The sequence below is a fragment of the Carassius auratus genome, chromosome 46, assembly GCF_003368295.1.
Source record: "Carassius auratus strain Wakin chromosome 46, ASM336829v1, whole genome shotgun sequence".
In the NCBI taxonomy this organism is placed as follows: Eukaryota; Metazoa; Chordata; class Actinopteri; order Cypriniformes; family Cyprinidae; genus Carassius; species Carassius auratus.
In genome coordinates this window covers 17,439,760-17,467,628 of record NC_039288.1, presented here as the reverse complement: position 1 = coordinate 17,467,628, position 27,869 = coordinate 17,439,760, and the positions used below count along the sequence as shown (strand labels likewise).

The 27,869-nt window shown below is 35.2% G+C and overlaps 3 protein-coding genes and 1 long non-coding RNA gene across 6 annotated transcripts; 1 reads left to right on the top strand and 3 right to left on the bottom strand.

Moving 5' to 3' along the window:
* Positions 1–428: 428 nt before the first annotated feature.
* Positions 429–6,158, bottom strand: LOC113064421 (uncharacterized). 2 transcript variants are annotated; one of them, XR_003278815.1, is made up of 5 exons: positions 5,724–6,158; positions 3,206–3,294; positions 1,906–1,985; positions 937–1,078; positions 429–525 (listed from the first exon to the last, which is right to left on the bottom strand). It is a non-coding gene; the product is annotated as an uncharacterized LOC113064421 (long non-coding RNA). The 2 variants fall into 2 exon arrangements; XR_003278816.1 differs by having other exon boundaries at positions 1,906–1,982.
* A 6,382-nt stretch (positions 6,159–12,540) lies between these two features.
* LOC113063700 (proteinase-activated receptor 3-like) lies at positions 12,541–14,132 on the bottom strand. Its single transcript, XM_026234030.1, is given in 2 exon segments — positions 12,541–13,847; positions 13,850–14,132. Coding segments are annotated over 2 exon segments (1,104 nt in total). The 3' UTR covers positions 12,541–13,026.
* Positions 14,133–17,655: 3,523 nt separating this feature from the next.
* On the top strand, positions 17,656–24,182 carry LOC113064417 (WD repeat-containing protein 38). Of its 2 annotated transcripts, XM_026235249.1 has the most exons (10): positions 17,656–17,705; positions 18,508–18,581; positions 18,723–18,843; positions 19,852–19,968; positions 20,123–20,220; positions 21,396–21,476; positions 21,542–21,664; positions 22,419–22,571; positions 22,640–22,687; positions 22,762–24,182. In XM_026235249.1, exons 2-10 carry the CDS (start codon positions 18,513–18,515, stop codon positions 22,894–22,896), a joined length of 945 nt encoding a protein of 314 aa, XP_026091034.1. In that variant the 5' UTR covers positions 17,656–17,705; positions 18,508–18,512; the 3' UTR covers positions 22,897–24,182. The 2 variants fall into 2 exon arrangements, with proteins under 2 accessions (XP_026091034.1, XP_026091033.1); XM_026235248.1 differs by lacking the exon at positions 17,656–17,705 and having other exon boundaries at positions 18,335–18,581.
* Positions 24,055–27,810, bottom strand: LOC113064418 (60S ribosomal protein L35-like). The gene is made up of 4 exons (XM_026235250.1): positions 27,719–27,810; positions 27,041–27,177; positions 25,367–25,448; positions 24,055–24,258 (listed from the first exon to the last, which is right to left on the bottom strand). The coding sequence occupies exons 1-4, from the start codon at positions 27,719–27,721 to the stop codon at positions 24,109–24,111; spliced, it is 372 nt and encodes a 123-aa protein (XP_026091035.1). The 5' UTR covers positions 27,722–27,810; the 3' UTR covers positions 24,055–24,108.
* Positions 27,811–27,869: the final 59 nt, after the last annotated feature.

The following is a 27,869-nucleotide window of genomic DNA, read 5'->3' as shown; positions in this document are numbered from 1 at the left end:
CAAAATGACAAAAATACCATAGGATCGATTTCATTACACACAATGCACTACATACTGATGAAGTTTTGAATGTAAATACCTGAAAAACCACTAAGCAAGCATTTGAAGATGTTTTCGGATATGCATTTGAAAGCTAAAGTAATAAACTTATAGATAACAATTGGGATGTTGAAGTCATAATGTCTCATTTATCTCTACAGCCATTATACAACTTATGTAAACTCATAAATGAAGTGAGAAAAGTTGCTTAAGACAACAAGCATGCTCTAATCAGTCCAAACAGTAAGCATTAGTTATACATTATAAACACAAATATTTGTGCACTTCCTCACACACACACACACACACACTAGTGGCTCGAGTTTCTCGTTCAAACACATCTGTACAGTACCCAAACATTCCACACCACGCTAAAAGTAGGTCACTTGCCTTGCAGCATTCCTTCTTTTGAGTCTGATTCTTAGAAGCCCAACCGAGATTTCTTGGTTCGCATTAAATGCTCCATGAACTCCATCTCTGCATCTGCTGCGTGTTTTGGTCACATATAATGTGCATTTTTAACATAGCAAACATAATTTCCTTACATGTAATGAGAAGTACTTATAAACCAGGTGCTGCCAACAAACAAGGTTTTAAGATTTAATAAGTTAAGGTATTTTATTTTTTACTGCAATCTTATCAGAAAAACAGACTTATTATAAGAGTCAATCTTCAGTTTTCCTTGCATTGTACTGTGATCACATGACAACCCAGCAATCCCACTTTACCCAATGTTGCATTCGATGCACTAGAGATTATCCTAATTAACCAACAATAATCCTAACAATTCCAATACTTATGGTTTTGTCAGCTGTTTTAAAGAAGCATTAAATGCAAATTGGGTATGCTTTCACTAACCTAATTATTTCAGTGAAAAGGCTGTAAAAGCATCCTGACCTGCAGCAGGCACATTCAGTCTCTTCTGAGCGAGGCGTCTCTTGTGGGACAGCTGAAGGTCTAGGTGTGGATCAGACTCTCTTTGGGACTAAAAAGCTTCTGATCCGAGACTGACAGGTGTGCTCTCTCCCAACTGAGTGACCTAAAAATTAAGATGCAGACATTAAACATTTCAAAAAATATGTTTTATACAGAGTGGCACTTATTACAGGCCAAAATACCCAAGAAGCTCAACAGCACTATAGTGAATGTTCAAAACTAAGTCCTTATAAGATTCAATCTAATTCTAAACCAGTAACTATATCACAAGTTGTCCGGAGCTGTTTGAAGACTTTCTTACTCACATTACTGCATTCAAAAATGTAATGGAAAGAAAAAAAAACACATTTAGGTTTTTTTGCAGACAAAGCATTATAGTCAAAGATGCCTGCCCAGTCTATTTACATTACAAAACACACATTTCCAAGTAACATTCAAACCGACAGGCTGATGATGCACTGCAATTTTCTTTGGATAAAAGCCTCAGCAAAATACATAATCTCAAATTAGGAAGCGTAACCAAACAGACACTGTTGCTCATACACCCATCCCCTGGTGAGCAAAAGAGATATTAAAATCCTGACCTTATCCCTTCTAACAGTAGTGAAAAACTAGAATACAATGGCACTTAATGATTACGCTTTTGTATACAATTGTATTTGCGTACACAAAGACAGCCCAAAGATTACCACAGAAATACTATGGTAGTGAAGGAAATGTTCCACAGAATTAAAGATCAGATCTCTAGTTACACTGAGAGTGATTAACAGCTCTTGTAAAGAATAATAAAAAGGTGTGTGTGTGTGTATATATATTTAAGCTCGGAGGGATTGCCTGGAAAAACCACAGGGTGAATCAAATTCCAATCAACTGCTTCAGACTAATATCTGAGCCAATCCCTCAGATGTTATGTGATAGGACGGCGTTTACCTGGGAGTTTATTAATGAGGTGGGGAGGGGCGTGGCCTTTACTCAGGTATTTGGGGAGTATCACTCAGGCTGCAGTCCTTCTGATCCAGAACAACAGGAGATTAATAACGATTATAAAAGATTAATAACTGAGATCCACACAGAGAAGAATAACAAAGGTGTTCAACTAAAGAATGTTCATTAAATAGACAAATCTGAAATAAATAATAATGGTTAATTCAATTCAAATTCAGCTTAAATCTTTATTCACCCAATAATTTTAACATTTAATTCCTTATAGCATTATTTAGCATTACCTCCTATTATTACAAATAACAATAGGTATTAATAATAATTAGATAAAATTAAAAACACTTACAAAAAATAGACACTTAAAAATAATAATAGCATTTTATAATGTTATCTAATCATTAAGTCTTGGTATTATGAACTGAAAAATTATTTATTAATAAACATTATTATAAATGACAACAACAACATTATAATAATAATAATAATAGTATAATATAGACCTAAAAATAAACAATTAGATTTTCTAATATTTTCTAATTATTATAATCAAATCCTATTATTATGAACAAATAATAGGATTTAATAATAACAATAATTAGATAATATAATAGGTCTAATAATATAATTATTATTTTTAGGTCTATGTTATTCTGTTATTCTTATATTGTTGTTATTAATAAAATGAATTAATATTAAGTCACTTACCTCACTTTTATTAAAAAAAAATGTTAGTTTTATCAGATTTTTATTAAATTATAAAATGTGCTAAGTTAAATATAAAAATGATAATATTATATTTTTATAATATTAAGTGGTCTCTCTTCACCTGACATTTTACAGTTAACCCTTTAGCAGATGCTTTTATCCAGAGACTAACAAATGAGAAGCATTACAGGAGCCAATATTACTCAAAATACACAATGCCAAATCAAAAGCATAATCAAGCTGGTGTAGAGGAAAAGAGAAAGAGAGGAAGAATTGATTTTAAATGTGTGTTACAGGAAGCACATTTGTTAACGGTTGTGGATTAGTTAAGGGTTCACAGAAGAGGTGTGTCTTCAGCTGCATAATATTGATTTCAAATCTCAGTAACATCCACTTTTGATTGTTGAATTAATCATGCATGAGTAATAAACACTACAGACTAAACCCTTGCATGCTGGTTTGGCTATCGAAGCGAACAAAATGTTCACAGTGAACTCTAATAAGGTGTTAGATGTTTATGGAGGACTCAGTTCTATATAGTAAATCCATAATTAAATTTTGTCCAATAATAAGTCTGCTTTACCCCCGTGTCTTTAAGCTCCGCCCCTGTTCAGTCATGACGACTTAACACTGAAGTACATGTCGGAATCCTCTGTAAGGAACTTCTGCAGTCTGAAAGAGAACAGAATGTCACAAACCTGTTACATCATCATACCCTGCGTCATCAGCTCAGCAGACACACTTATTGACACGCAAATATGCTCTTTAAGAAACTTTTTTTTTTTCATAAACTTGGTTGACGTGAATGCAATCTGGAAATTCACTTCATTGCATTAAATATATTTTGTGGCAATAAACAGCTTCTAGAGGTACTTGTGTTTCTGAAAAATGTGTTTCACAAATGCACCGCAGTTCCTTTCAAACACGGGACTTTAATCACATAAGGTTCAGTTTTGAAAGCTCATTTTAAGTGGACTTCGTCTTACCAGTACCATTAAAACACTATTTTTAGTACCTTCAGAAACTGAAGAAATCTGAAAATGTTCAAGAGAAACTGCAATTTAACTTATTTATAAAAATAAAAAAAAATGTACAAACTAGCTTCAAATAATCAAAATATTAATATAGCGTTTCTCAAACTGGAGTTTATGAGCTAAAGTACAGCAAAAAAAATATTAAATTTAAGAAAATAGTTCAAATGAATAATTTTAAAATAAATCACATAAAATGAAACCATAACTACAAATCGATTAAATTATTTTTACATTTTTTTCATGTCATGCAATCGTCATTATTAACTAAAACAAAAAAAAAAAATACTTTGTTAATTTAAATAATTAAAAAATGTATTTTACTTCAACAACAATTTTTTAAATGTTGCCTTGGATACTAACTTACAATAAGTTGAAATTCTAAACTTGAAATAAATAAAAACTGAATCTAATCATAAATATAAAAAAAGAAAATGACAAAAAAAATATAAAAATTACAAAAACTAAAATATAAAATAAAAGCTAAATAACTAAAATAATGAACATGTAAATAAAGAAAAAAATCTAATGTTAAAATAACATTGATATAATAACCATTAACCAACATCTGAGAATCGTGAACGTGTTGTTGAATTAATAAAATATTAACAAAGTCTCAGGTGATACTTTAGGAACATAATTCGATCAAAGGGGTTAATCTGAAAATGTTTGGGAATCCCTGCCCTATGGCACGGAGTTTGAAGGTTGACCATAAACGGACAATGATGGTGAGTAAATGAAGGTTTCTAGGTAAGCCATTCTCACAACTAAAAAAAGCTGACTAATACTGTTATTATATATGTTTGGGTACTGGATGAACTCAAAGAACATTTCGCAGAGGAAGATGATGATGGAGTCGTGTACTCTGAGCTCTAAGCACAAGATAACAGTCGGTGGCACATATTGTTCTTGAACACACACTTTTTTTAGCAGTCCAAAGATAAATGCAGTTTTCTTAAGAGTCTTCTCAACCCAAGATTTTTTAAACAGTACTGTATATTTTTATATGCAACCATATTCAGAATACGGCTAGCATAGCCTCTAGAACTTAAATCTTCACTATAGTGTTCAGTATATATAGCTAACCAACACGAACACATCTTGGGAGACTTTCCAAATCAACTAGGGAAGGCCTGAATAATCAGGGACCGAAGTAAATGAGAGATTTCAAACAAAGGGAACCGAAGCGTTTGTTTTGATGATGTCCATTAAATGTGGCTTAATTTTGTGTCCTAGCAGCCAAACTGCACAGAAATAATCCGACTGCACAAGCCACATTACCTGCACACAGATGCTTTGAAAATGCACACAGATTTAACACTCTGACGGGAAATAATGATTGCACTAAATTAGTTTTCATCATTGATTTCTATTGATTGAGTTTTATTAGTAGTTGAACACACACTACCAATAACACAATACTATTTAATGCTCGTGCATCGAGTCTTCCCAAGTGTAAGGTTTGTTTTCAGTCAGATTTCACCAACAATCTCCACATTGGCCGAGCTAATATGATTGGATGGCTCCATTCAAATAACAAACAAAAGGTTGAGAGTCCACGACAAAATTGAACTGTTGCACCACACTGTGGAAGTCTAAGGAAATGCAACTGAAGCAGCAAATACTTTTTAACATTTCCTAAAGATTTAAGAACAGGGTATGTTTTAGAGTTTTTAAAATTAAGTGTTAGGGGGGAGAAAAAAGGAGAAGAAAGAAAATAACATTAAATCGTAAAATAAATCTCAGCTTTAAGCTCAAAGACATTTAAGTGCAAAAGTTTTAAATACTCAAGACATTTGTAATATATGCATATGTATTGACACTGATTAGGAATATGAATACTTAATCAGAAGTCGATCAATATTCAATTTTACCGCAGTGATATTGTTTTAAAGAAATTAAGCTTATCCATGCATCGTCATTGCATAACTCTAATGAATGATAACAAGCAGTTTTACAATAATACATTTCCGTTAATGTTTTTGGTAAACACAGTTGCATTGTATTTCCGTGCATTATATTTATTATCAGGGCGGACTATAATTATCATTATGATGGGTCTCGTCTCACCAGTCAAGCGTTGACAGCGAACACGCGCGCGTATGAACCCCTGCCTCTGTAACTATGCTTCGGCTTTACTTGAGGAGGTCCGTCCAGGTAAAGATGTGGGAAAAACTGGTTAGGGAATATGCTGCCCATAGTGCTGAAGTCCCGAAGGCCCTGAATATCAGACAAGCCCTGGCATGTTCTCGCGTGTCCGAGTGTCCACGTGCGCTCTGATGGGTGCCATGATTCAGTCCGGTTAGAATGTCGTTCTAAGATCGAAATATGTCGAGATGGTCGTTATAATACTGACGAACACTGGAAATGTTCGCACGTATTTATGAAAACAAGTAGCTGGCAGGCGACCGCGTAAGCGCTAAACAAAAAAACAAAACAAAAACGCGTCCACGCGGCTGGCGTCACACGCGTCAGCTGATTGATTGTAAGGGAAGCCAGACGCAAGACGAGAAGATTCAAATCGCCCGCCACCGGAAATCCTTTCAAAATAAAAGCGTTTTAAAATTAAAAATAATAATATTAATAATTATTTCTCTCTAATGTATATATTAGACAAAAGGGTGAAAAACTTTTTTAAAACGGAAACGTGCATTGAGCACACTGATCTATGGTAGAAATATTTAGATCAGCGGTTGAACACCAGATGGCCAATCTTTGTGTTCTTTTTGAAGAATTTTCGGAGATGAAATATATACATAATTATATACATAATTATAAATTATGTGTTTAATACTGCAAAATACTCTCTGTTTTTACGGTCACTGATCCTGCCGTTCAGAATAAAAGAGAACATCTCAATCAAGTGAAGAGATTTGCGAAAACTGTGGTTTCTAATTTTTGTGATCCTTGCATTTCAGGATGGAAAAAAAACACATTTCAGATGAAAGATAATCCACTTCTTAACTCAGAAACTGTATTATGATCTATATGACCTTATTATTTGTATTGTGAGTATTAGGCTTACAATTTTTGCTGTTGTGCTGTGTTTTTGTAATATTTACCATCATATAATCAGAGGAGTATAAAAGTTTATGAAAGTGTCGCTACACAATACAATAGCAAACTATAGTATTTTTATATGGACCAGAAGACATTGCAATTACTAAATGATATTTAGACAGACTTAAAGAAGTTCCAGATCGTGCTCTTATTATTACAGTTATTTTGCTTTTAATGTAAATAATCATGTGCAAACAGTGTACTTGCTCTTGTGAAATTATTTTGATGTTAATTACATTGTGTTAGCTGTCTCTTTAATACTGTGTGGTTTGTAAACATATTTCATTTTTGACACACCCATCAAACAAACCCTGTTTGCACTCCATTTCTAGGAAACATGTCATTCAAACTGGAAACCACAGCAAAATGTTACACCCCAGTTTGAGTTTGAACCTAGCCCAAATGGAATGATTTTAGAAATAAAAAAGTGCATAAGTAAACAATTAATTAAGTAAATAAAAAAGAAAGAAAATATAAATAAAGAAACAAATAAATGAGTGAACAAAAAAGTAAATAAACAAATAAATAAAATATTATTTGTATGAATATGAATATCATATCATGAATATGAATAAGAAACAAATCAACGAATAAAGAAACAAGGCAATAAATGACAAAAATAAATAAAAACAATAAATACAGATAACAATAAAAACAAGTCAATGAAATAATTAATGAATGATATGTTAATAAAATAAACAAACAAACAAATACATAAAGAAATATTCATAAATAAATAAATAGTATATAAATAATAAATAATGACATTATATCCCTCCATGTCTTGTAATTTTCTGATAACTTCTCCATATCTAACACTTCTGCATTTGGATATTTTCCAAAGTTTGCCATTGCACATAATAGATTCATTTCTGTGCGATAACAATGACAATAGACAAATAAACACTTTCTATCTTTCCCATTTTCCTCACCAGACTTCCTCTTCCTCTTCCTCTTTCCTGGAATGTTACACTTCTGAGACCATAGAAGTTGTCAAGACAATGAGATGTGTGTGTGTTCATGTGAAGCGTCTGAGTGAATGCATCTGCATTTCGTCTCAAACACAGACTGGGAAAAGTGATTTGTATTCCACCTAAAAAGACAAGTCAGAACAGGACAAGACATGAAAATGAAACGGGAGAAAAGAATGTTCAAAAAGGGAGAATAGCAAACAAGAGAACAATCTAATCATGTGCAACACATAAATAATTTTTATGGCTATCAGTAATCTCATGGCTTTCACCTAGATTAGAGATTATAAATTAATTTGAAATCTAGTTGCATCTCACAATTAAATTAAAGAATAAATTCACCCGAAAAGGAAACGATGTTGAAAATTGTATCACCATCAGGCCATCCAAGATAAAGATGAGTTATGGGAACAGATTTGGAGTAATGTAGCATCACATCACTTGCTCAGCAATAGATCCTTTTGCAGTGAATGGGTGCCGTCAGAACGAGAGCCCAAACAGCTGATAAAGACAACACAATAATCCTTAAGTAATCCACACCACTCCAGTCCATCAGTTAACATCTTGTGAAGTGAAAAGATGCATGTTTGTCATAAAGAAATATATAATTAAAGCATTTTTCACTTCTGGCCAATAGTATTTAATAGTAACGCTTCCTGTTGAAAAAGCCACTCCCCTGTTGTTTAGAACTGTTTTTGCTTGTAAACACTGCTTGATCTGTGCATATTTCTCTCCGAGATGACTTTTTCATTAGTGAATGCATGGAAAGAGGACTTGATGTTGATTACTGTTTTGTTTTAATCAGCTGTTTGGACTCTGACGGCACCCATTCACTCCAGAGAATCCATTGGTGAACAACTGTAATGCTAAACTTCTCCAAAGCCATACTGATGAGGAAACACACTCATCTACATCTCCTGAGGATGAGTAAAGTTTGAACTTATTTTCATTTTTGGGTGAACTATTCCTTTAAGCAGTGTGTGTCTCTGTATGAGCATGTCTGCATGAGAACCAGAGAGAAACCATCTGTTGCTACACTCTTAGTCACACCCCACTGGCACTTTTGTCTTCAGGCCAGAGACAGGGTCTCTGAACTGCAGACGAATCCATCTTTTTCAATTCAAGTTTATTTGTATAGCGCTTTTTACAAAATAAATCGTTACAAAGCAACTTTACAGAAAATTATGTTTCTACAATGTTTAGTAGTGGCTAGTAGTTTGTGCACATTTGACAGGATTTTAGAAAAAATAAAAATAATAATAATAATACAAGACGTAGTCAGCTAGACGATGAACTATCAATATTATTAATTAAGTTATTATATGATTCAGTCACACATTTAGCAATAATTGTTAGTTCTGTTTGTTGATTCAGGGTTAGCATCATCTGAGGTCCTCTGAGGGTCAGCATCATCTCTTCTCAGGTGTTCTGGATCCAGACTGGAGCTTGTTTAAATCCTAGTTAACACGGGATGTAAATCCCGTGGCGAAACATAGAAACAAAATACAGACATCATTAGTATAGCTGCTGATCCAACAAAGTAAAATTAGTTTAACCCAAGCTAATGAATAAAAATGCAACTTTGAACAGATGCAACTACACTCACAATTAAAAAGATACATTATTCGAATGCTTGGCGAAAGAGATGTGTTTTTAATCTAGATTTAAACAGAGAGAGTGTGTCTGAACCCCGAACATTATCAGGAAGGCTATTCCAGAGTTTGGGAGCCAAATGTGAGAAAGCTCTACCTCCTTTAGTGGACTTTGCTATCCTAGGAACGACCAAAAGTCCAGCGTTTTGTGACCTTAGGGTGCGTGATGGGTTGTAGCGTGGTAGAAGGCTAGTTAGGTACGCAGGAGCTAAACCATTTAGGGCCTTATAGGTAAGTAATGATAATTTGTAGGTAGCCAGTGCAGAGACTGTAAAATTGGGGTAATATGATCATATTTTCTTGACCTCATAAGGACTCTAGCTGCTGCATTTTGGACTACCTGTAGCTTGTTTATTGAAGAAGCAGGACAACCACCTAGAAGTGCATTACAATAGTCCAGTCTAGAGGTCATGAATGCATGAACTAGCTTTTCTGCATCAGAAACAGATAAAAACATGTTTCGTAGCTTGGCAATGTTTCTAAGATGGAAGAATGCAGTTTTTGTAACATTGGAAATATGATTTTCAAAAGACAAATTGCTGTCTAATATAACACCCAGATTTCTGACTGTAGAGGAAGTAACAGTACATCCGGCTAGTTGCAGATTGTAATCTACAAGATTCTGTGTAGTGTTTTTTGGTCCAATAATTAGTATCTCTGTCTTATCCGAATTTAATTGGAGAAAATTGTGTGTCATCCAATCTTTTACATTTTTAACACACTCTGTTAGCTTAGATAATTGGGAAGTTTCATCTGGTCTCGTTGAGATATATAGCTGAGTATCATCAGCATAACAGTGGAAGCTAATTCCGTATTTTCTATTAATATTACCAAGGGGCAACATATATATTGAAAATAGAAGGGGACCTAGGACGGATCCTTGTGGCACTCCATATTTTACTGATGATAAATGAGATGACTCCCCATTTAAGTAAACAAAATGGTAGCGATCGGACAGGTAGGATCTAAACCATCTTAGAGCCTGCCCTTGAATACCTGTATAGTTTTGTAATCGATCTATGAGTATGTCATGATCTATGGTGTCGAACGCAGCACTTAGATCAAGTAAGACTAGAAATGAGATGCAGCCTTGGTCTGACGAAAGGAGCAGGTCATTTGTAATTTTAACAAGTGCAGTTTCTGTGCTATGGTGGGTCCTAAAACCTGACTGAAATTCTTCATATAGATAATTTTTATGCAGGAAGGTGCTCAATTGAGCAGACACAACTTTCTCTAAAATTTTAGACATAAATGGAAGATTTGAAATAGGCCTATAATTTGCCAGTACACTAGGATCTAGTTTTGGTTTCTTAATAAGAGGCTTGATAACCGCCAGCTTGAATGGTTTTGGGACGTGTCCTAAAGTTAACGACGAGTTTATGATATTGAGAAGCGGTTCTTCGGCTACAGGTAACAGCTCTTTCAGTAATTTAGTGGGTACAGGATCTAATAAACATGTTGTTGGTTTAAATACGGTGATAAGTTTATTTAGCTCTTCCTGTCCTATGGTTGTAAAGCACTGCAGTTTATCTTTGGGTGCGATGGATGAAACTGAAGTGTTAGACGCTGTAGAATCTACATTCGCTATTGTATTTCTAATGTTATCTATTTTATCAGTGAAGAAATTCATACAGTCATTACTATTTAACGTTGGTGGAATATTTGAATCAGGTGGCATCTGGTAATTTGTTAACTTGGCCACTGTGCTAAATAAAAACCTAGGATTGTTTTGGTTATTTTCAATGAGTTTGTGTATATGCTCTGCCCTAGCAGTTTTTAGAGCCTGTCTATAGCTGGACATACTGTTTTTCCATGCAATTCTAAAAACTTCTAAGTTAGTTTTTCTCCATTTGCGTTCAAGACTACGAGTTAATTTCTTGAGAGAGTGAGTATTACTGTTATACCATGGTACAGTACGTTTTTCTCTAACTTTTTTCAATTTGATTGGGCAACAGCTTCTAATGTATTAGAGAAAATAGTGCCCATGTTGTCAGTAATTTCGTCTAATTCGTGTGTATTTTTGGGTACAATTAGCAGTTGAGATAGATCAGGCAGGTTATTTGTGAATCTTTCTTTGGTGGCTGGAACAGACTACGTTCTGCCCAGACGGTAACGCTGAGCCATATAGTTAATATCAGTTATACGCACCATGCACGATACAAGGAAATGGTCTGTAATATCATCACTTTGAGGTACAATATCTATAGCAGTAAGATCGATTCCATGCAATATAATTAAATCTAGTGTATGATTAAAACGATGAGTGGGCCCGGTGACATTTTGCTTGACTCCAAAGGAGTTTATTAGGTCAGTAAACGCAAGTCCTAATGTATCATTTGCATTATCAACGTGAATATTAAAATCTCCCATGATTAGCGCCTTATCAACTGTAACTAGAAGGTCTGAGAGGAAATCTGCAAATTCTTTTCAGGAATTCTGTATACGGCCCTGGTGGTCTATACACAGTAGCCAGAGCAAGAGATACATTAGATTTCTTTTGCATGTCTGACAGAGTAACATTTAGCAGAAGTATTTCAAAAGAGTTAAACCTGTATCCTGTTTTCTGGGTAACATTGAGAATATCACTATATAGTGTTGCAACACCCCCGCCACGACCAGTCTGACGGGGCTCATGCTTATAACAGTAGTTTGGTGGAGTAGACTCATTTAGACCAAAATAATCATTTGGTTTTAGTCAGGTTTCAGTCAAGCAGAGTAAATCAAAACTATTATCTGTGATCATTTCATTTACAATAACTGCTTTTGGTGCGAGTGATCTAATATTTATGAGCCCAAACTTTAAAAATTGTTTTTGTTCATTTACTTTACATTTTTCTGGTTTAATTACGATAAGATTTTTTCTAGATCCTACATTATATTTATATTTTGACCTCACTATTCGGGGAACAGACACAGTCTTAATAGGTTTTACAGCGCAAGTACCTTTAGCATTTAAGCGGTTAGAACAAAACTCATCATAATGGTTATTTGAGAATTGTCTTACTAGTCACATGGAGCGAAGTGTCCTGGAGATGTTGTCAGAGAGAAGCTCCGCTCCATCTTGCATGTTGTATGATGAATCAAATCCAAAGAAAAATAAAGAGAAAAACCACTGGACCTTCGTCAGGAAGATTGCATATTTAATATGAACATCTGTCATGATAAAGGTTATTGAACCAAAATATAAGACAGGCACGACTTTTGTTTTATTTGTTTTAATGACTATATTAATGCTGTGCTTTAAAATCATGCGAGTTTAAATATAGGCATTATAGTACAACATTTGAATTCTCTATACAAATAAGGATAACCTATACAGACAAACCTTGCCTTGGTCAACAAGGCTTTATGTAACATTCAAAACACACAGTCCAGGCAGTATATTACATCCTTTTCTTTCAGGGCCATTCAAATGACTCTCCATTTGCATTCAGTATAAAGATCCTGCTCCTGTCCAACCGATTCTGGCTTAAACTGGAACTATTAGTTCTCCTCGTGGCACTTCACATATTAAAAACTTTAAATCTAGAACAAAGAGGTTCAGAAACAAAAATCGAAACCAAAAAAAACCTTGATTCTAGAAATCTCCTTTTAGAATAATATTGTCAACATGAAAATCACATTTGACTGAATCCAGTTTCAAAGATTAGGGAAGTTAAATGGGTTGCACTCTACACATTTCATATTGATTTACGCAGAGAGGCTAAGCGTATGTCCTTTGCGTGTAAGGAAGTAGCGTTTGGTTCCGACAGTCCTGGACATGAGCACGAACAGATACGGATCCAGAGCGCTATGCAAGCAACACAGACACACTGCCACACTGAAGTAGATGTAAAGACTCTCTGTAAAGCCGATAGAAAGCATGATATAATGCACGAAATGAAGGCAGCTGCTCGGGCCGAAGCACAAAACAAAGATAATGAAGTTAAACGTGCTAGCTCTGATATAAAGAGCCCAGTCTTGGTGTGAACGGTTCAGGTGCCAGATGATAGAAGTGTAACATGTCACTGTCACCACTAGAGGCAGGAAAAAACCTACACAGGTCAAGCCTAAGTTATAATAGATAAGCCATTGGTAGTTACTTAAGCCAGCAGGGAGAACGTCGTGGCATGTGATTATTCCGAGATCTGTGATGCGGTAGCTTTGTTTCACTAGGAATTCCGGCAGAAGGGCGATGATAAATACGATCCAGACGGTTAAACAACCCCATGTGGTCATTGAGCGCTTCGGCAAGCTCTTATAAAGGAAAGGATGAACCACAGCTAGGTAGCGTTTGATGCTAATGCATGCTAGTGTGAAAGCAGAGCAGTAAAGGTTTCCGTAAAAACAGGCGGTTGTGATACGACAAGCGGTTTCGCCGAATATCCAATGGTTTCCGCTGAGATGATAGTGCACCTTCAGCAGCAGGCTGAACAACAGCAGCAAGTCGGACGCTGCCAAGCTACAGTACAAAATAGCCGATGAAATGGCCCGCACTTTGGTTCCAACGGAAACCAAGATGGCGATATTGCGGGAATGCCGACAACGACGGCTATGATGTAGACGGCTGGGATGAACCTATTACTCAGAGGTCCTTGGAGGTAGTTTGCCGTGTTGTTGCTTCGTAACTTGACTTCAACATCAACGGCGGATGGGTGGATGTTTGTTTGTGGGTCTGTTGTTTCGTTTGGAGGAGGAGGTACAATGATTGGGATGGCGTCTCCTTGAAAGGTCCTCGGGCTGGCGATGACAGTGCTGTTTTGTTTGCTCTTCCCATCGCTCTTTCCTGCAAGTGGACATAGAGGAAAGTTAGACATAGGTTTATATATACAATACAATACAATACTATGTTTATTTATAGCACATTTAATAAAACCAAAGTCGACCAACGTGCTTGACAGAATATGCAAAACAAAACAAGTCAAAAAGTTTAACAACAATAAAGCGCAAACTATAAAACACACACTGTAAAATTGATGAGGTTCACTAAAATAAAGAATCACTGCACAGCAAAAATTAAAGCTGTTTAAAATAAAAATTAAATGTCAAGGAGAAGAAATATTTTTTATTTTTAGTTGCAGTTATAATAAAATTAATAAAATTGTCTTGATAACTTTGAAAGTTGAGCTGTGGGTTTCTAGTTCCCAGCATGCTTTATAGGACTGCATAAATATTGTAATTGAGTGTTATTTAGTTGTTTTGTATACATTGTATATGATCCATCTCAAACTATTTTAAATCATATTTAAACTATGTGTATAAATATATTCACATGTATTAACTATTATTTAAGTGAACTGCATAACATTTTTGAAAAAAAATAAAAAATCTTTTCATCTTAAATATGTTCATATACTTTTAAAGAGACCTTCTGTTGTGATTAATACTACTTAAAATTGGAATATTTAATATTAACACATTAATATAATATTCACAAAATATAAACAATAAATATGTTTCTACTGTTTTTATTACTTTTACTGTTTTACTGTAGTTGATCAAATCTGTTTGATTATAGATTTTTCAGAGGAATAGTCTTTAAAAGTGTTTCTTTATAAATTATAAATAAAGCAAAGAAAAAAAGATCCTATTCACGATAGTTGATGAATGTATTTATTTATCTATTTTAATAAGACCTTCTGTTGTGTCTTATAGCCTACCGCTTAAAATTGTTAACAGAATATAAATATTTATAAAATAACAAAACTATCAAATGTTTTACTGACGTTGATCAAATCTGAAATTATTTCACTGAGAAACAAGTTATGAATAAAAAAATAGGCCTAAACATCCACTCAATTTAATTCATTTCTAAAGCAGCTTAATTATTTGCGCAAAATGCTTCTTCCCGATATAATTCTGTATTTGTTATGGTGTTGAATTGTCAGTTTCTCTTACCACTGATGGTAGGCTACAACAGGAAATTTGCTATAGTACAGAGGAATGAACTGTTTGAAATGAAACAAATTTAAACACATTTAACATATTAATTCGCTTACCTTTAGCCTGGTTCGCGTTTAGAATAATTAAAGTTATCAAAACGACAAGAACAATTTTCCCCATGACTGAGAAACACGTCCAATAGGGTCAGTTCAAAACGACAAGTCTCCACACGGTTTATCTGTGACTGGAATCCAAAATAAAGGGCGTAAAGACGCAAGAGCTGACTGCGACTCTCTCTCTCTCTCTCTCACTCTCTCTCTCACTCTCTCTCTCTCTCACTCCCTCTCTCTCTCTCGAGAATAGCGGGAACGTTCCAAACAGATGACATCATCATCGCCCCCTCTTTTGAACCCCTTTCAGCCCTTGACATCATAATTACTTCTTTTCTTGATCGTCCAATACTTTATCCGCCTAAATTCTTAAAGGTGACATTCATGGTTTTTATTTATTTATTGCTCACTTGGTGGCCAAATAATACTTGGAAATGAAGAAAAAAAAGTAAGAACTGTTGGTCCATCAGTAATTTCTGTTCGTTTTAAAACAAATATCTTGTTGTAAGTTTAACCATTCTCTGAAGGAAAGTAAATGCCTGTAGGTGAGAGATAAAACACTTTTAATCTGCCACCATCTGGACATCTGTGTTTCACTTCCCATCCAACCCAGTGCGTTCTCTTTATTTGTTGGTTGCAGTCTGCAAGAGTTCTCTATGACACAGTATCAGATCAAATATGAATAATAAAACATGAGAGATGATTTCCTGTTTATACAAATGATGAACTCGTACCTATGTAATTTAAGTAGGCCAGTCTAGCAAAACATGCATTCTTAAACACCCACACATATCCGCGCGCGCACACAATCACACACACACACACACACACACTTTTGATTTGATTGCAGCCATAAAACCTTTTTACAGATTTTACATTGTGCTACTTTGTGCTAGAGTAAAACATATTTTTATACACATAATATTGCACCAAAATAGCTTGACGTTATCTACAAAAGAGATGGGATGCATTTTCTGCTCTCTTTTAAAGGAACAGTTCACCCAAAAGTTTGCTCATTATAGGACCAATGGATCCTCTGCAGTGAATGGGTGCCGTCAGAATAAGAGTTGATAAACAGTTGATAAAAACAGCTGATAAAAACTTTACAATAATCCACATGAATACGGTCCATTAATTAACATCCCGTGAAGTAAAAAGCTACATGTTTATAAGAAACTAACCATCATAAAAACATTTTAACTCTAAACCATCGACTCGGGATAAAATATGAGTCTATAACCCATAATAACACTTCATCTTAAAGAAGTCCACTGTTGTCCTCTCAAAATCCACCCATATATTTGCCAAGAACTGTTTTCACTTGTAAACAATACTTAATTTGTGTATTTCTCTCCTGATTCAGACAAATGTCTTTTTCACTGTAAAAAAGTGATTATGTGTTTTATTCTGAAGTAACGGTTTGATGTAAAAAATGATCTTGATGGATTTTTTTTCTTACAAACATGCAGCTTTTCTTTTTACAAGACGTTAACTGATGGACTGGAGTGGTGTGGTTTACTTGTAGATTTTTGTGACGTTTTTATCAGCTGTTTTTATCAACTGTGTTTATCAGCTCTCATTCTGACGGCACCCATTCAGTAGGGGATCCACTGGTGACGAGCAAGTGATGTAATGCTACATTTCTCCAAATCTGATGAAGAAACAAACTCATCTACATTTTGGATTGCCGGAGGGTAAATTTTCAACTATTCGTAATTTTTGAGTGAAATATTCCTTTATAAGTTGATAAGATGATACATCGTTATCTTAATGCATGATTTTAGGATTGTTTTTTGTCCCCAAACAGCTAGAAACAGTTTTTTTTATCTCTCTCCAAAAAGCATATGCATAACTATGGGTGACTTCAGATCTTGTTTTTAAAACTGCTGGGTTTCTAGCAAAGTGATTTTTATTCAGTAAAGGTGAAAGGTGTCATTGTGTCCTGCATATGAGGACACAACAAATGACTAACACACATCTCCTGCTGCGAGCGAGCTGCGTGAAATTCATGCAAACAACTATTAAACATCAACATGCAAAAACCAACTAAACACCCTGCTGTTCAGAGTAAACATCTTGATAGAAAGCCTACTGATCTAGTGCGTCAGTTACCCTCTCGAACTGTGAGACTGGAGCACAGATGTCTTCTTTACAAACAGAGTACATCAGAAACAGTGGAAAATTTGTGCCTGGGGGCGATTTCCCAAAAATATGTACATTTTTATGGGAAAAGTACGTAGTGTTCAGAAGTGACACTAACACAAGAGGACTCCTGAAGGGTCACAGAGTGTGTTTACACAAGCATGAACTGGTATTTAAACAGATATTGCACACACAACACGAACAGACATGCATAGAGATGATGCATTTAACAGGACGGTGCCTAAATTCCTTACAGTATGTGAACATTTCTGAAGTTTGGGATTCTCAAACTTACTGAGAGGATTCATAGAGAGTTCTCTCCTTTAGCCTAGAAACAATTAACATCTTGTCTTAAATCATATTGCTAATGTAATTTCTTAATAATATTTTATATGATAATGTAAGTATATTATAATGTTTCATTTAATGTAATACAACTAATAGACTCAACCCCATGTCATTTCAAATCTGTATTGATCTATTTATGCTGCGGAACAAAAAAAAAGGAGATTTAAGAAATTATTATTATTATTTTCATACAACTGATATCAGTGGCAACCAAAAGAGTTTTGATTATGCTGTCATACATTCTTCAGAATCTTTTCTTTTGTGTTCTACAAAAGAAAGAAAGTCATACAAGTTTAAAATGACATGAAGAAAACTCATGACAGATTTTTTTAATTTTTGTGTGTGAATTATTCCTTTAAGAAATGTTTTACAACGTAATTTTGGTCAAATTATACAAATATACGAGTGATTTTTAAGCAAGTCACTTAAATGCAGTGCTTAAAAAGTGCAACTGGCAGGTGAGCATACACACTGAGCTAGTTAAAGAATCTTAATAGTTAATTTTATAGTTAATGACTGTCTAAACCAGGAAAAAAATCCCAGTAAAGCTCAGGCGCAGCCCTCAGAAGTCTAGAGAGCGTCACTCTGGATACAGAAACAATCAAAACCCAAACAAATCTGAGCTGCATCACTAACCAGCAGCTATGCTTCTGTTGAACATGTGTGGTTCGTTATTACATTTCTGAAATGGCGATTTCTCATGAACAAGGAAACATGTGGCGCCATCCCTCAGCAGACTTCAGCGTGTCCAAAATTAGGTATTATTCCAGACACAAAGGAGAGGTACGAGCTGATATTTTGTCTGCAGGCTTCTTAATTTTCCTTCTATGTGTATTAAAATAATGCTTATATTTTTAATTGTCTATTGTGTATAATGTATAATGGATTAGGTGGATGTTGTGTTGTCGGCTGTGCGTGTCTCAGGTGAACTGCTGCGCGTTCTCACCTGACTGTCACGTTCTGCTCACGTGCTGTGATGACGCCAGACTGTACCTGTGGAGCGCCACCAGTGCAAAACACCTGGCCACATTCAGCGGACACTCAGGTATCGTTAAGTGACTGGTAAATATATTGGTAAATGTATCAATACTGTGGTAAATATATCGCAGTCGTAATAATTAACGTGGATAGCTGTGCATCTGCGTTTGCTGCGTGTTGCCAAGTCCGTGATTTTCCCACCGAATTGGGCTTCTTTAACACTTAATGGCGCGCTGGTGACCCTATGTGATATTTAGCCCAGCAATGCCATTGGGCTCGTTTTGAATTGCAATTGGGTGGGTTTTGTTGTGAATGGTAAAAAAAAAAGAAGAAAAAAAAGAAAGTCGACTGCAAAAACTTGCTACCTAACTCACAAAATATATCAATATATTACTCACACAGTAGTATCTTAATGGAAATAGGATGCATAAACATGAAATATGGAGGATTGGAAAGTATGAAGTTTATCAGATGCACAGGGCAAGAATTTTCTGTTCTGTTGCTGCTAAATGACATCAGACCTAAATGATTAAAGTCACAAATTGGGACTAAACACCTAAAAAAAAAAAAAAATCAGGAAAACCTGGTTGTTTATTGGTACATTAATACTTTCCTCATATAGTGCATGTTATCACAAAAATGTGTTTCATGAATTGATGAAAATAAAAAATAAATAAATAAGCCTATCTTGATAAAATATTTACTGGAGTAATTTTTTTTACATGCCTTTGATGTATAAATATCAAAGTAAGTGTAGGCCTATCATAGTGAAGGAGTATCATTTTATTAGCAGAGCTCAATAACAGGGAAAAGACTAAATCCAGAACCAAGCTCGGGGTAAATAAGTAGAAGCAATCCAGAACACAACAGATTCATAGAGCACAGAATCCAGAAAAACTGATTAAAAACAAAAGACTATAATACAACACTTACAAAAGAGCAAAAATATACACAAGCATTAACGGGTCCATCCAGCGGTGCAATGTGGGTATGAAGTGTAGAATTGAATTTATTGTACGTGGGCACAAAGTTCAAGATTTTCTGTTTAATTATTTGTTTTGAAATAAACATGCAGGTCCTGTGAAATCCTGTGTTTTCTCTTCGGATGGTCAGCTGTTTGCGAGTGCGTCTCACGACCGTACGGTCAGAATCTGGAGCCGCTCCAGCACTGAATGCACACACATACTGACAGGTACTCTCAAATACTGATAAACTCAAAATACTGATCTATCACATGATACACAGCTTCAGCAGCAACATCTCATCAGCATCAACCTTTGTTCTGTTTCATAATCACCATCGTTTCAGTCAAACTTTACTTCGTTTAACATGTTACTGCTTGCCAGCTCACAGCGGGAGTGTGGAGACGGTGAGCTTCAGTCCGGACGGTCAGAGGCTGGTTTCGGGTGGATGGGACAACAGAGTACTCATCTGGAGGGTTCAGGTGACAAACACACACGTCACTTTACAGATCAGGAACTAATGTTTGAAACAAACACTTCCCTTTTCAAAAAAAGACTTCTGCAGAGAATAACGTAAATGGGGGACATTTGCTTTCAACCAAACCAAACAAAACAAACACTTCCCTTTCAGAACAATGTTTAGAGAGGAAATAAATCTAGATTTTGAGCCATTTTTAGTGTGAGAAAAATATTAAGCATGATATTATAAAGAAAATGTTGTTTATAAGATGTAATAATTTTAAATATTTATATAATTTTAAATGTTTATATTTGGACATATTTGTTAATATATTAAACTTCGTCTAATAAATATTATTTTCATTATGTTGATTTTTTATTATGTATATATTTATTATACTTAGTAATTATTATATTTTATATTATTATATATTTCATATATTATTCTTCATATGATAAAATATTTAATATCTACTCTTTTATATATTATTTATATACAGTTTATATATATATATATATATATATATATATATATATATATATATATATATATATATATATATATATATATATATATATATATATATATATATATATGTGTGTGTGTGTGTGTGTGTGTGTGTGTGTGTGTGTGTGTATATATTTATATGTGTGTGTGTGTGTGTGTGTGTGTGTAATGTTCTTATTTATTTTCAAAATATATTTTGTTGCTTCTTTTAAAGCCGGTACAAATTAAAATATTATCTGAAAAATGATTTTATAAATGTATATATGTATAAATAATATGAATAACATGATGGGTTTTAAAAATATAAAATTATAATAAAAAATATACAAGCAACACATACATATATAATAACTGATTAATTATTTCTGAGTAGAAAAAAATAATAATGTTTAAATATTTTTGAGCATATTATTTAATATCTAGCACATTTTGACAGCTTTAAAAAATACATTGAAAAAAACCCATAGCATCCTCTTGCAACCCCATCGAGGTTTAGAATCAAGGAATCATTCATATCCATAACACAAAAAATAATTTTGAGGATACTGATGAACTTTCATACTTATAGTTAAGTTTTTTCTTCATATCAGTAACCTTAATAATGAACTGAAGACATAAATGGTGTAGTGTTTCTGTAGTACCAGGTGCAGCTCATCAGTAATGTGTGTGTGGTGTTGTTTGATGTCTCAGAGCGGTGAGATGCTGGAGGATCTGCGGGGTCACACTGCAGCTGTCCAGAGCAGTGCCTTCTCATCAGACTCACAGAGTGTGGTATGAATCATCTTGTTTTGATCCGTTCAGCATGAGCTGCTTCACCTCCTCTCTCTGTCGTTCAGGCCACGGGCTCCTGGGATCGGACCGTGAGAGTCTGGAAACTTCTTGAGGAAAAAGAGGCTGTGACATTACAGGGGCACCTGGGAAACGTGGCCTGTCTCTGTTTCTCTGTCCGTGGGACGCTGGTGAGCTCACAAAGCTGATTTCTTATCGAGAGTGAGAAAAAAAAAGATGTTTCTCCTGAAAGAATCTCTTCTGCTCACAGAGGTTGTATTTTAATACAAAGAACATTATTAATCCCAGGGGGAAATTGCTTTCCATGTTGCAATTGTTCTCAAAAAGAAAGAAATAATAAATAAATAAATAATAAGAAAGATAAAAATGAATAAATATATACCCATCAATAAATTAAAAATGAATAGAGACATACAAATAATAATAAAAGACTATACCTATAAAAACGGTAGTTTAGATCAAATGTAAAATTAATTAGGTGCAATAGAATGCGTCAGTAGAATCTTGTGTATAATTAATCCAATGTGATCATGATAATTAATTACAGTAGTTTTATAGTGTATATATAGCACACTAATCTAGTATTGATAAATAAGCAATAATAATAAAAAATTTTATTGCACATGAAAATCCCTTCTTGCACATAAATTGAAATTTCCATTGCACAAGAAAAATTGCACATGCATTACTCATAAATGTCCCAGCACTTATAGAAAGGAGTTATGCAGCCTTATGGCCACGTGTATAAAATATTATTACAATTTAAAATAACCATTATTCAAATAGATGTTATTTTTTTTACCATAATAATATTTCAACATTTGACTGTTGGTGAGCAAGAGAGACTTAAAAATAATAAAAAAATAAATAAAAAATAAACGTTTGAATGCTAGTATATTTCTGAATGTGTCCTGTGTGTTTCAGGCCTCAGGCTCATGGGACGGCACAGTGCGTGTTTGGTCACCGATGCATCACGCGTGTCTGTTTGTGTTGGGAGGTTGTGAGCGTGTTTGGGTCAGGAGTCTAGCTTTCTCCAGAGACGGACTGGTTTTAGCATCCATCGCTGAAGGCGACATGGTAAAACACACTCACTTATTCACACAGTATGTGTGGCAATGCTCGATATTGATTGGTTTGTTTATCAGGTGAGGATCTGGGATGTGACCTCTGGAGTCTGTCTGAAGAGGCTGCAGGTGACTGAGAGCCTTTGACTAGTAACATATTTGGTCACTTCACAAGCTTCATGGCATGTGTGCATGTGTTTTAGGGTCACAAGGACTCGGGATACGGCTGTGTGTTCACTCCTGATGGGAAGCTTCTCACCAGCGGTTCTGAGCAGCTGGATGTTGAAGAGGAGAGAAGTGAGAGTTTAAACAGAACAGAACAGGACAGTAAAGAGTGACCACGAGGACGGCCAGGACATCGTGACCAACGGTGAATGAAAGCAGCTGTGGAACTGCATTCTGTTTTACTCAGATAATCAGCGATTATAAACTCACAGACAGACATCAATGGCTGCAGTGAGGTCTTCTGCACGTCTGAATCAACATGTTTATGAGATGAGCATCACAATGTCATAACTTTCAGTTTGGGTGCATAAGGATTGAATCGTTTTGTGATTGTTGGCAGTTTGTATGCATTTTTATTTTTTGTACTGTTTAGGAGGTAATCACCTTGTTTTTCACCTTGCAAAATTAAGCTGTTATCTGTCAATATGTGATATTTCTGATCAATTATTTAATATTTTACTGTAAACTAGTGTTTATGGTAATAAATGTAAATTATAAATAGCAGTTTGCAACATCAAGCAGCAAAACAGACTATTTTGATACTGCATTAGTAACTCAAAGTGGATGACAATGGAAGGATTTTAATGATACTATGATACAATATTATATTATATAAACATTTCATGTATTAACCATAAAGGCTGTGTGAAAACAGGTTATCAAATTTAATTGTAATTTTTTATATTGTACTTTGTATTATATACCATTGTTTTATAAGATTTTTTCACATTATTGTTATAAAGTGAGAGGTAAACTATATTTAAAATGACTTAACATCTGGAAAGTATTTTACATTTGTATTAAAAACACAATGTATAAACCCTTAAAAAATATAAGACAGATTTTGGCTCTTTTAGAGTATCCAAAGTTAACCCTTTTTCCATCATGCTAAGCATTTTACAAACCTGTTTTTTCCCCACAATCAAAATAACGTCAACATAATGAGGATTGCTAAACTTAAGTATTTTTAAGATTATCTGCACATACATCTTATTAAAATTAACTCCAGTCTGTATGAACCATAGACAACCCTTGAAAAGGTTAACTAAAATGTAGTTTTCGATTTTTTTTTTAAGTGTTCTTACATGTTTTAGTTTCACTCTTGGTTAAATAACTCAAACATTTTTAAAGCTGTAATGCAGAGACTTCCAGGGGGAAAAAGCATCACGTTCCAACTGATGTCAAAAACAAGTTCCACATGCAATCATCACTTCAATCATATTTCCCAAGAAACCTTATTCCTGCTTCAGAGACACACAGACTCAGGCGTCTTAATTCCACGGTGAGGTGTTTATTTTTTCAGTGATAAACAACAGTACAGCCTTTCAAGCCTTGACCGCGAACTTGCGGATGCCGTAGAGGCGGGACTTCCTCTGCATCTTCTTGGTCATCAGGTTCTGCTCGTGTTTTGTCAGCTGACGACGGATGGCACGAGTCTTCCTGGGCCTCAGGTCCAAAGGCTTGTACTTCTTCCCCTGAACATGAAGAGAGCAGGACTGTTAGAAACTACAAGACGAACATTACAAGCAGCAGCTGGAGGAGAACAGGAAGTGTGGAGACTGATCAGACCGAACCTTCATTAAATCAACACATCAGCTGTAGAACCTTCCAGAGTAAAAGTACATGGAGCCTTTTAAAAGAAAGTCAACAAATCTAAATCTAGAAAACCAGTAACACTTATAGTGCATATTTCTATTTTTTTTTTTATTGTTACACGTTTAGATCTGTTTTTATATTTGCATTTTTAAAAATTGTAACACTACTTTGCATTATAGTAATCTTGGCACTTCATTTCAGAAATCTAGTTAATGCTGCACTGAGCGTTTCTAATAAGGCAGAGGAAGTGAGGGAAACCTCTCTCTGCTGATTAGTGGAATCAATCACATCATAGAAATGCTATTGTGGATTTTTTTTATTTTCTATTGGACCAAATGGGAACATAATTAGTTGTAGTTTCCATTCATACGAGTGCTTCTGAGAAACACAGATATCACAAGAGTGGATTTAGAAATGGGATCAAAGAACCAAACAGTAAAAATAAATGGCAAGGTAATATAATGGAAAGTATAGCGTTTAAATGTACATAAAATGTGTGTATATAAGACTAGGTGTAAAAAAAAAAAGATCTGGTTCTCTAGTAACCTGTCTTTTTCAATTAGACTACAGCTGAAGTTCATTAAATGATAGGATATAAATGATCTGTCGGCTGCTCACAGCAGATGAGCATCATTTAAAGACTCTGCCATGAACCGTCATGTTTCTTTAGCAAGAGAATATTCACACTAGCTCCACTTCAGCAGGAGGAGTGCTGGGTGATCGTCTTGCTGGAGTCTAAACAGACGCTCTGTAGTTCGGCTCTCATAACAAATCAGGTCATCTTAACACTGGAATGACTGATGGCCATTACAGCTTCCACATTAAAATCAATCAAACTCTTCTAAATGTATCTGCTGCCAAGATAAACTGAACAGGCTTTCACTTGACCTTTAAGTTTGACCTCATCTAAAAAAAAAAAGGTGTTACCTGCAGCGAAAGAGCATCTTAGCATGTGTGCATTTAGGTGATCATTGGCATTAAACTGACCTTGTAAAACTTCCTCAGATTCTCCTTCTGTGTCTGGTTGATAACTGTGAGGACTCTGGCGATGGACTTGCGGACAACGCGGCTGAAAAGAGAGGAAACAATCATTAGAATGATGCTTTCCACTTAATTCTTCATCTTCAATTAATCCCAGAACAACATTTTTGACTGAAACACAAAAGAAATGCGGCCACAAACAATTTCAAAACATGTTTCCAATGAATGGAACAGACACACACAGGGTTCTGCAGGTTTTATGTAAGATACACTGAAAACTACTTTCCTCTCAACCACTAGAACATAGAAACATATGGAAATTAACTTGTAGAGAGGTGAATTAAGACTTTAAGTCCTTTTTACGACCTGCAGAATGTGTGTGATGTGTATACTGAACATCCTTGGATCAGACTACACTAAAGAAACAAAATACACACGTGTTCCCATCACACTAAAGCTGACATTGAAACACAGAAGGGCCCCAGATCCTTATTCCTCCTAAACAGCACACGTCTCCAATAATCTGGATCTTCTGTAAACTGGTAAAGGGTGCGTCTCAATCAGCTCCTGTGCTCGTGAATCAGTATATCATGTACACCAATCTGCTCACTGGTTTGGTCCCTGGCTCACTGCACATTAGGACAGTGATTACTCAATGTAGAATGCCACAGTTGGTAATCAACAACAAGCAGGACCAATCTAAATTTTTCTCTTTAAACATCATTCTGCTACATTTAATTAATTTTTTTATTATAACTGTTTACTAGATGTGATCATTACCTTTCTAGCAATGTGTTTTTGCTGAAATACTAAAAAACAGGCATGTGTTTAAAGGGTTAGTTCATCCAAAATGAAAATTATGTCATTAATAACTCGCCCTCATGTGGTTCCAAACCCGTAAGACCTCCGTTCATCTTCGAAACACAGTTTAAGATATTTTAGATTTAGTCCGAGAGCTCTCAGTCCCTCCACTGAAACAGTGTTACATGTTTCACTGTGAAACATGTCCAAAAAGGTAAGATACATTTTGGTCCAAAAATAACAAAAAATTATGACTTTAGCATTCAGACTTCAGCATTGTCTTCTCTTCCGGGTCACAACACTACTGACAAGTTTTCTGTTGCGCCCAATAACAAAGATAACACCAGCAGCATCGTGAACGCACTCACAACAGACCCGGAAGAGAAGACAATGCTGAATAAAGTCAATGTTTGGACCAAAATGTATTTTCAATGCTTCAACAAATTCTAACTGACCCTCCGATGTCACATGGACTACTTTGAAGATGTTTTTTATTACCTTTCTGGACATAGACAGTAGACCGTACATAGATTTTCAATGGAGGGACTGAGAGCTCTTGGACTAAATCTTAAATATCTTAAACCGTGTTCCGAAAACGAACAGAGGTCTTAAGGGTTTGAAATGAAACAAGGGTGAGTCATTAATGACATCATTTTCATTTTTGGATGAACTAACCCTGTAAATCATTAATCACATATCAGAAATGATGTAATATCCGGATATGGATCATAGTGAGCACAAATGCTCCCTAGTTTTTGCAGTGCATTGTGGGATTTTTCAGGGAGCAGACTCTCCAGTGCAATGAAAGGACTCCCCTCATCAGTGTCCTGACTACTGAGCTCGTGAGCTTATCGAGACACAGCCGACTCCATCACTCACATCTTGGAGAGTTTGGATGCAGCTCCTCCGGTAACCTTGGCAACGCGCAGCTGGGAGAGCTCCACCTTCAGATCCTCCAGCTGTTTCAGCAGCTCCTCCTTTTTCTTCCCGCGCAGGTCTCTGGCCTTGATCTTTGCCTACAAAACACACATCACTCATTAGCATTTGAATCACATCAAACCATTTGTGTATTAAAGATAATTACTGAGAGACTACTGGAACGATGCACAGCTATCGAAAACTTACAAAAACATAGTTAAGTTTGGTTTACTTCAGAATCAGTTGTCTACAGCTAGCAGTGGTTTCTGATGTTTTGGAAACGCATGTCTGTCAAACTCGTTCAGTCTAGACATATAACTTCCACTTCTATTCGACAGCTGTTGACTACTGCAAGCCACAATATCCAAACCAACTCCATAATATTAACTTTATGTATCCATAACCACAATTAAAGCTGTCCGCTACGCTAACAGGCTAAAGTGCACTACTGGACTTCATCCACCGATGCATCGCGTCTTCACTCAAATTTCACTTTAATCCAAGATTATAAATATTCAAATACCGTGCTCAAACTCTAGCGCACAAGTCGAGGTGTAGTTTAAATTCTCTCTCGGGTTCGTCTAACACGTATAACACACAGGATTGATTCAGATTGTTCGGTTTCGGTAAAGTCCTCACCATTTCTCTCGATGGCTGCCACAAGAAAGGAAGTCGCAGAGGTCACGTGGTAAAATCTACCGGGTCACGGAGGAAACTAGGGTTGGGAATATTAACTAATAAACCATTATGTTTATTAGACAATTGTACCTGTTAAAATAGGCTTACGTTT

Excerpts from the sequence above, each read along its gene's own strand:
- LOC113064417 (XM_026235248.1), top strand. The coding sequence starts at position 18,486 with ATGGCGATTTCTCATGAACAAGGAAACATGTGGCGCCATCCCTCAGCA. Across the intron at positions 19,969-20,122 it reads ATGCACACACATACTGACAG|CTCACAGCGGGAGTGTGGAG; the intron begins GTACTCTCAAAT and ends ACTGCTTGCCAG. Across the intron at positions 20,221-21,395 it reads TACTCATCTGGAGGGTTCAG|AGCGGTGAGATGCTGGAGGA; the intron begins GTGACAAACACA and ends TTGATGTCTCAG.
- LOC113064418 (XM_026235250.1), bottom strand. Across the intron at positions 25,449-27,040 it reads GCATCCAAACTCTCCAAGAT|CCGCGTTGTCCGCAAGTCCA; the intron begins GTGAGTGATGGA and ends CTCTCTTTTCAG. Across the intron at positions 24,259-25,366 it reads ATCTGAGGAAGTTTTACAAG|GGGAAGAAGTACAAGCCTTT; the intron begins GTCAGTTTAATG and ends CTTCATGTTCAG.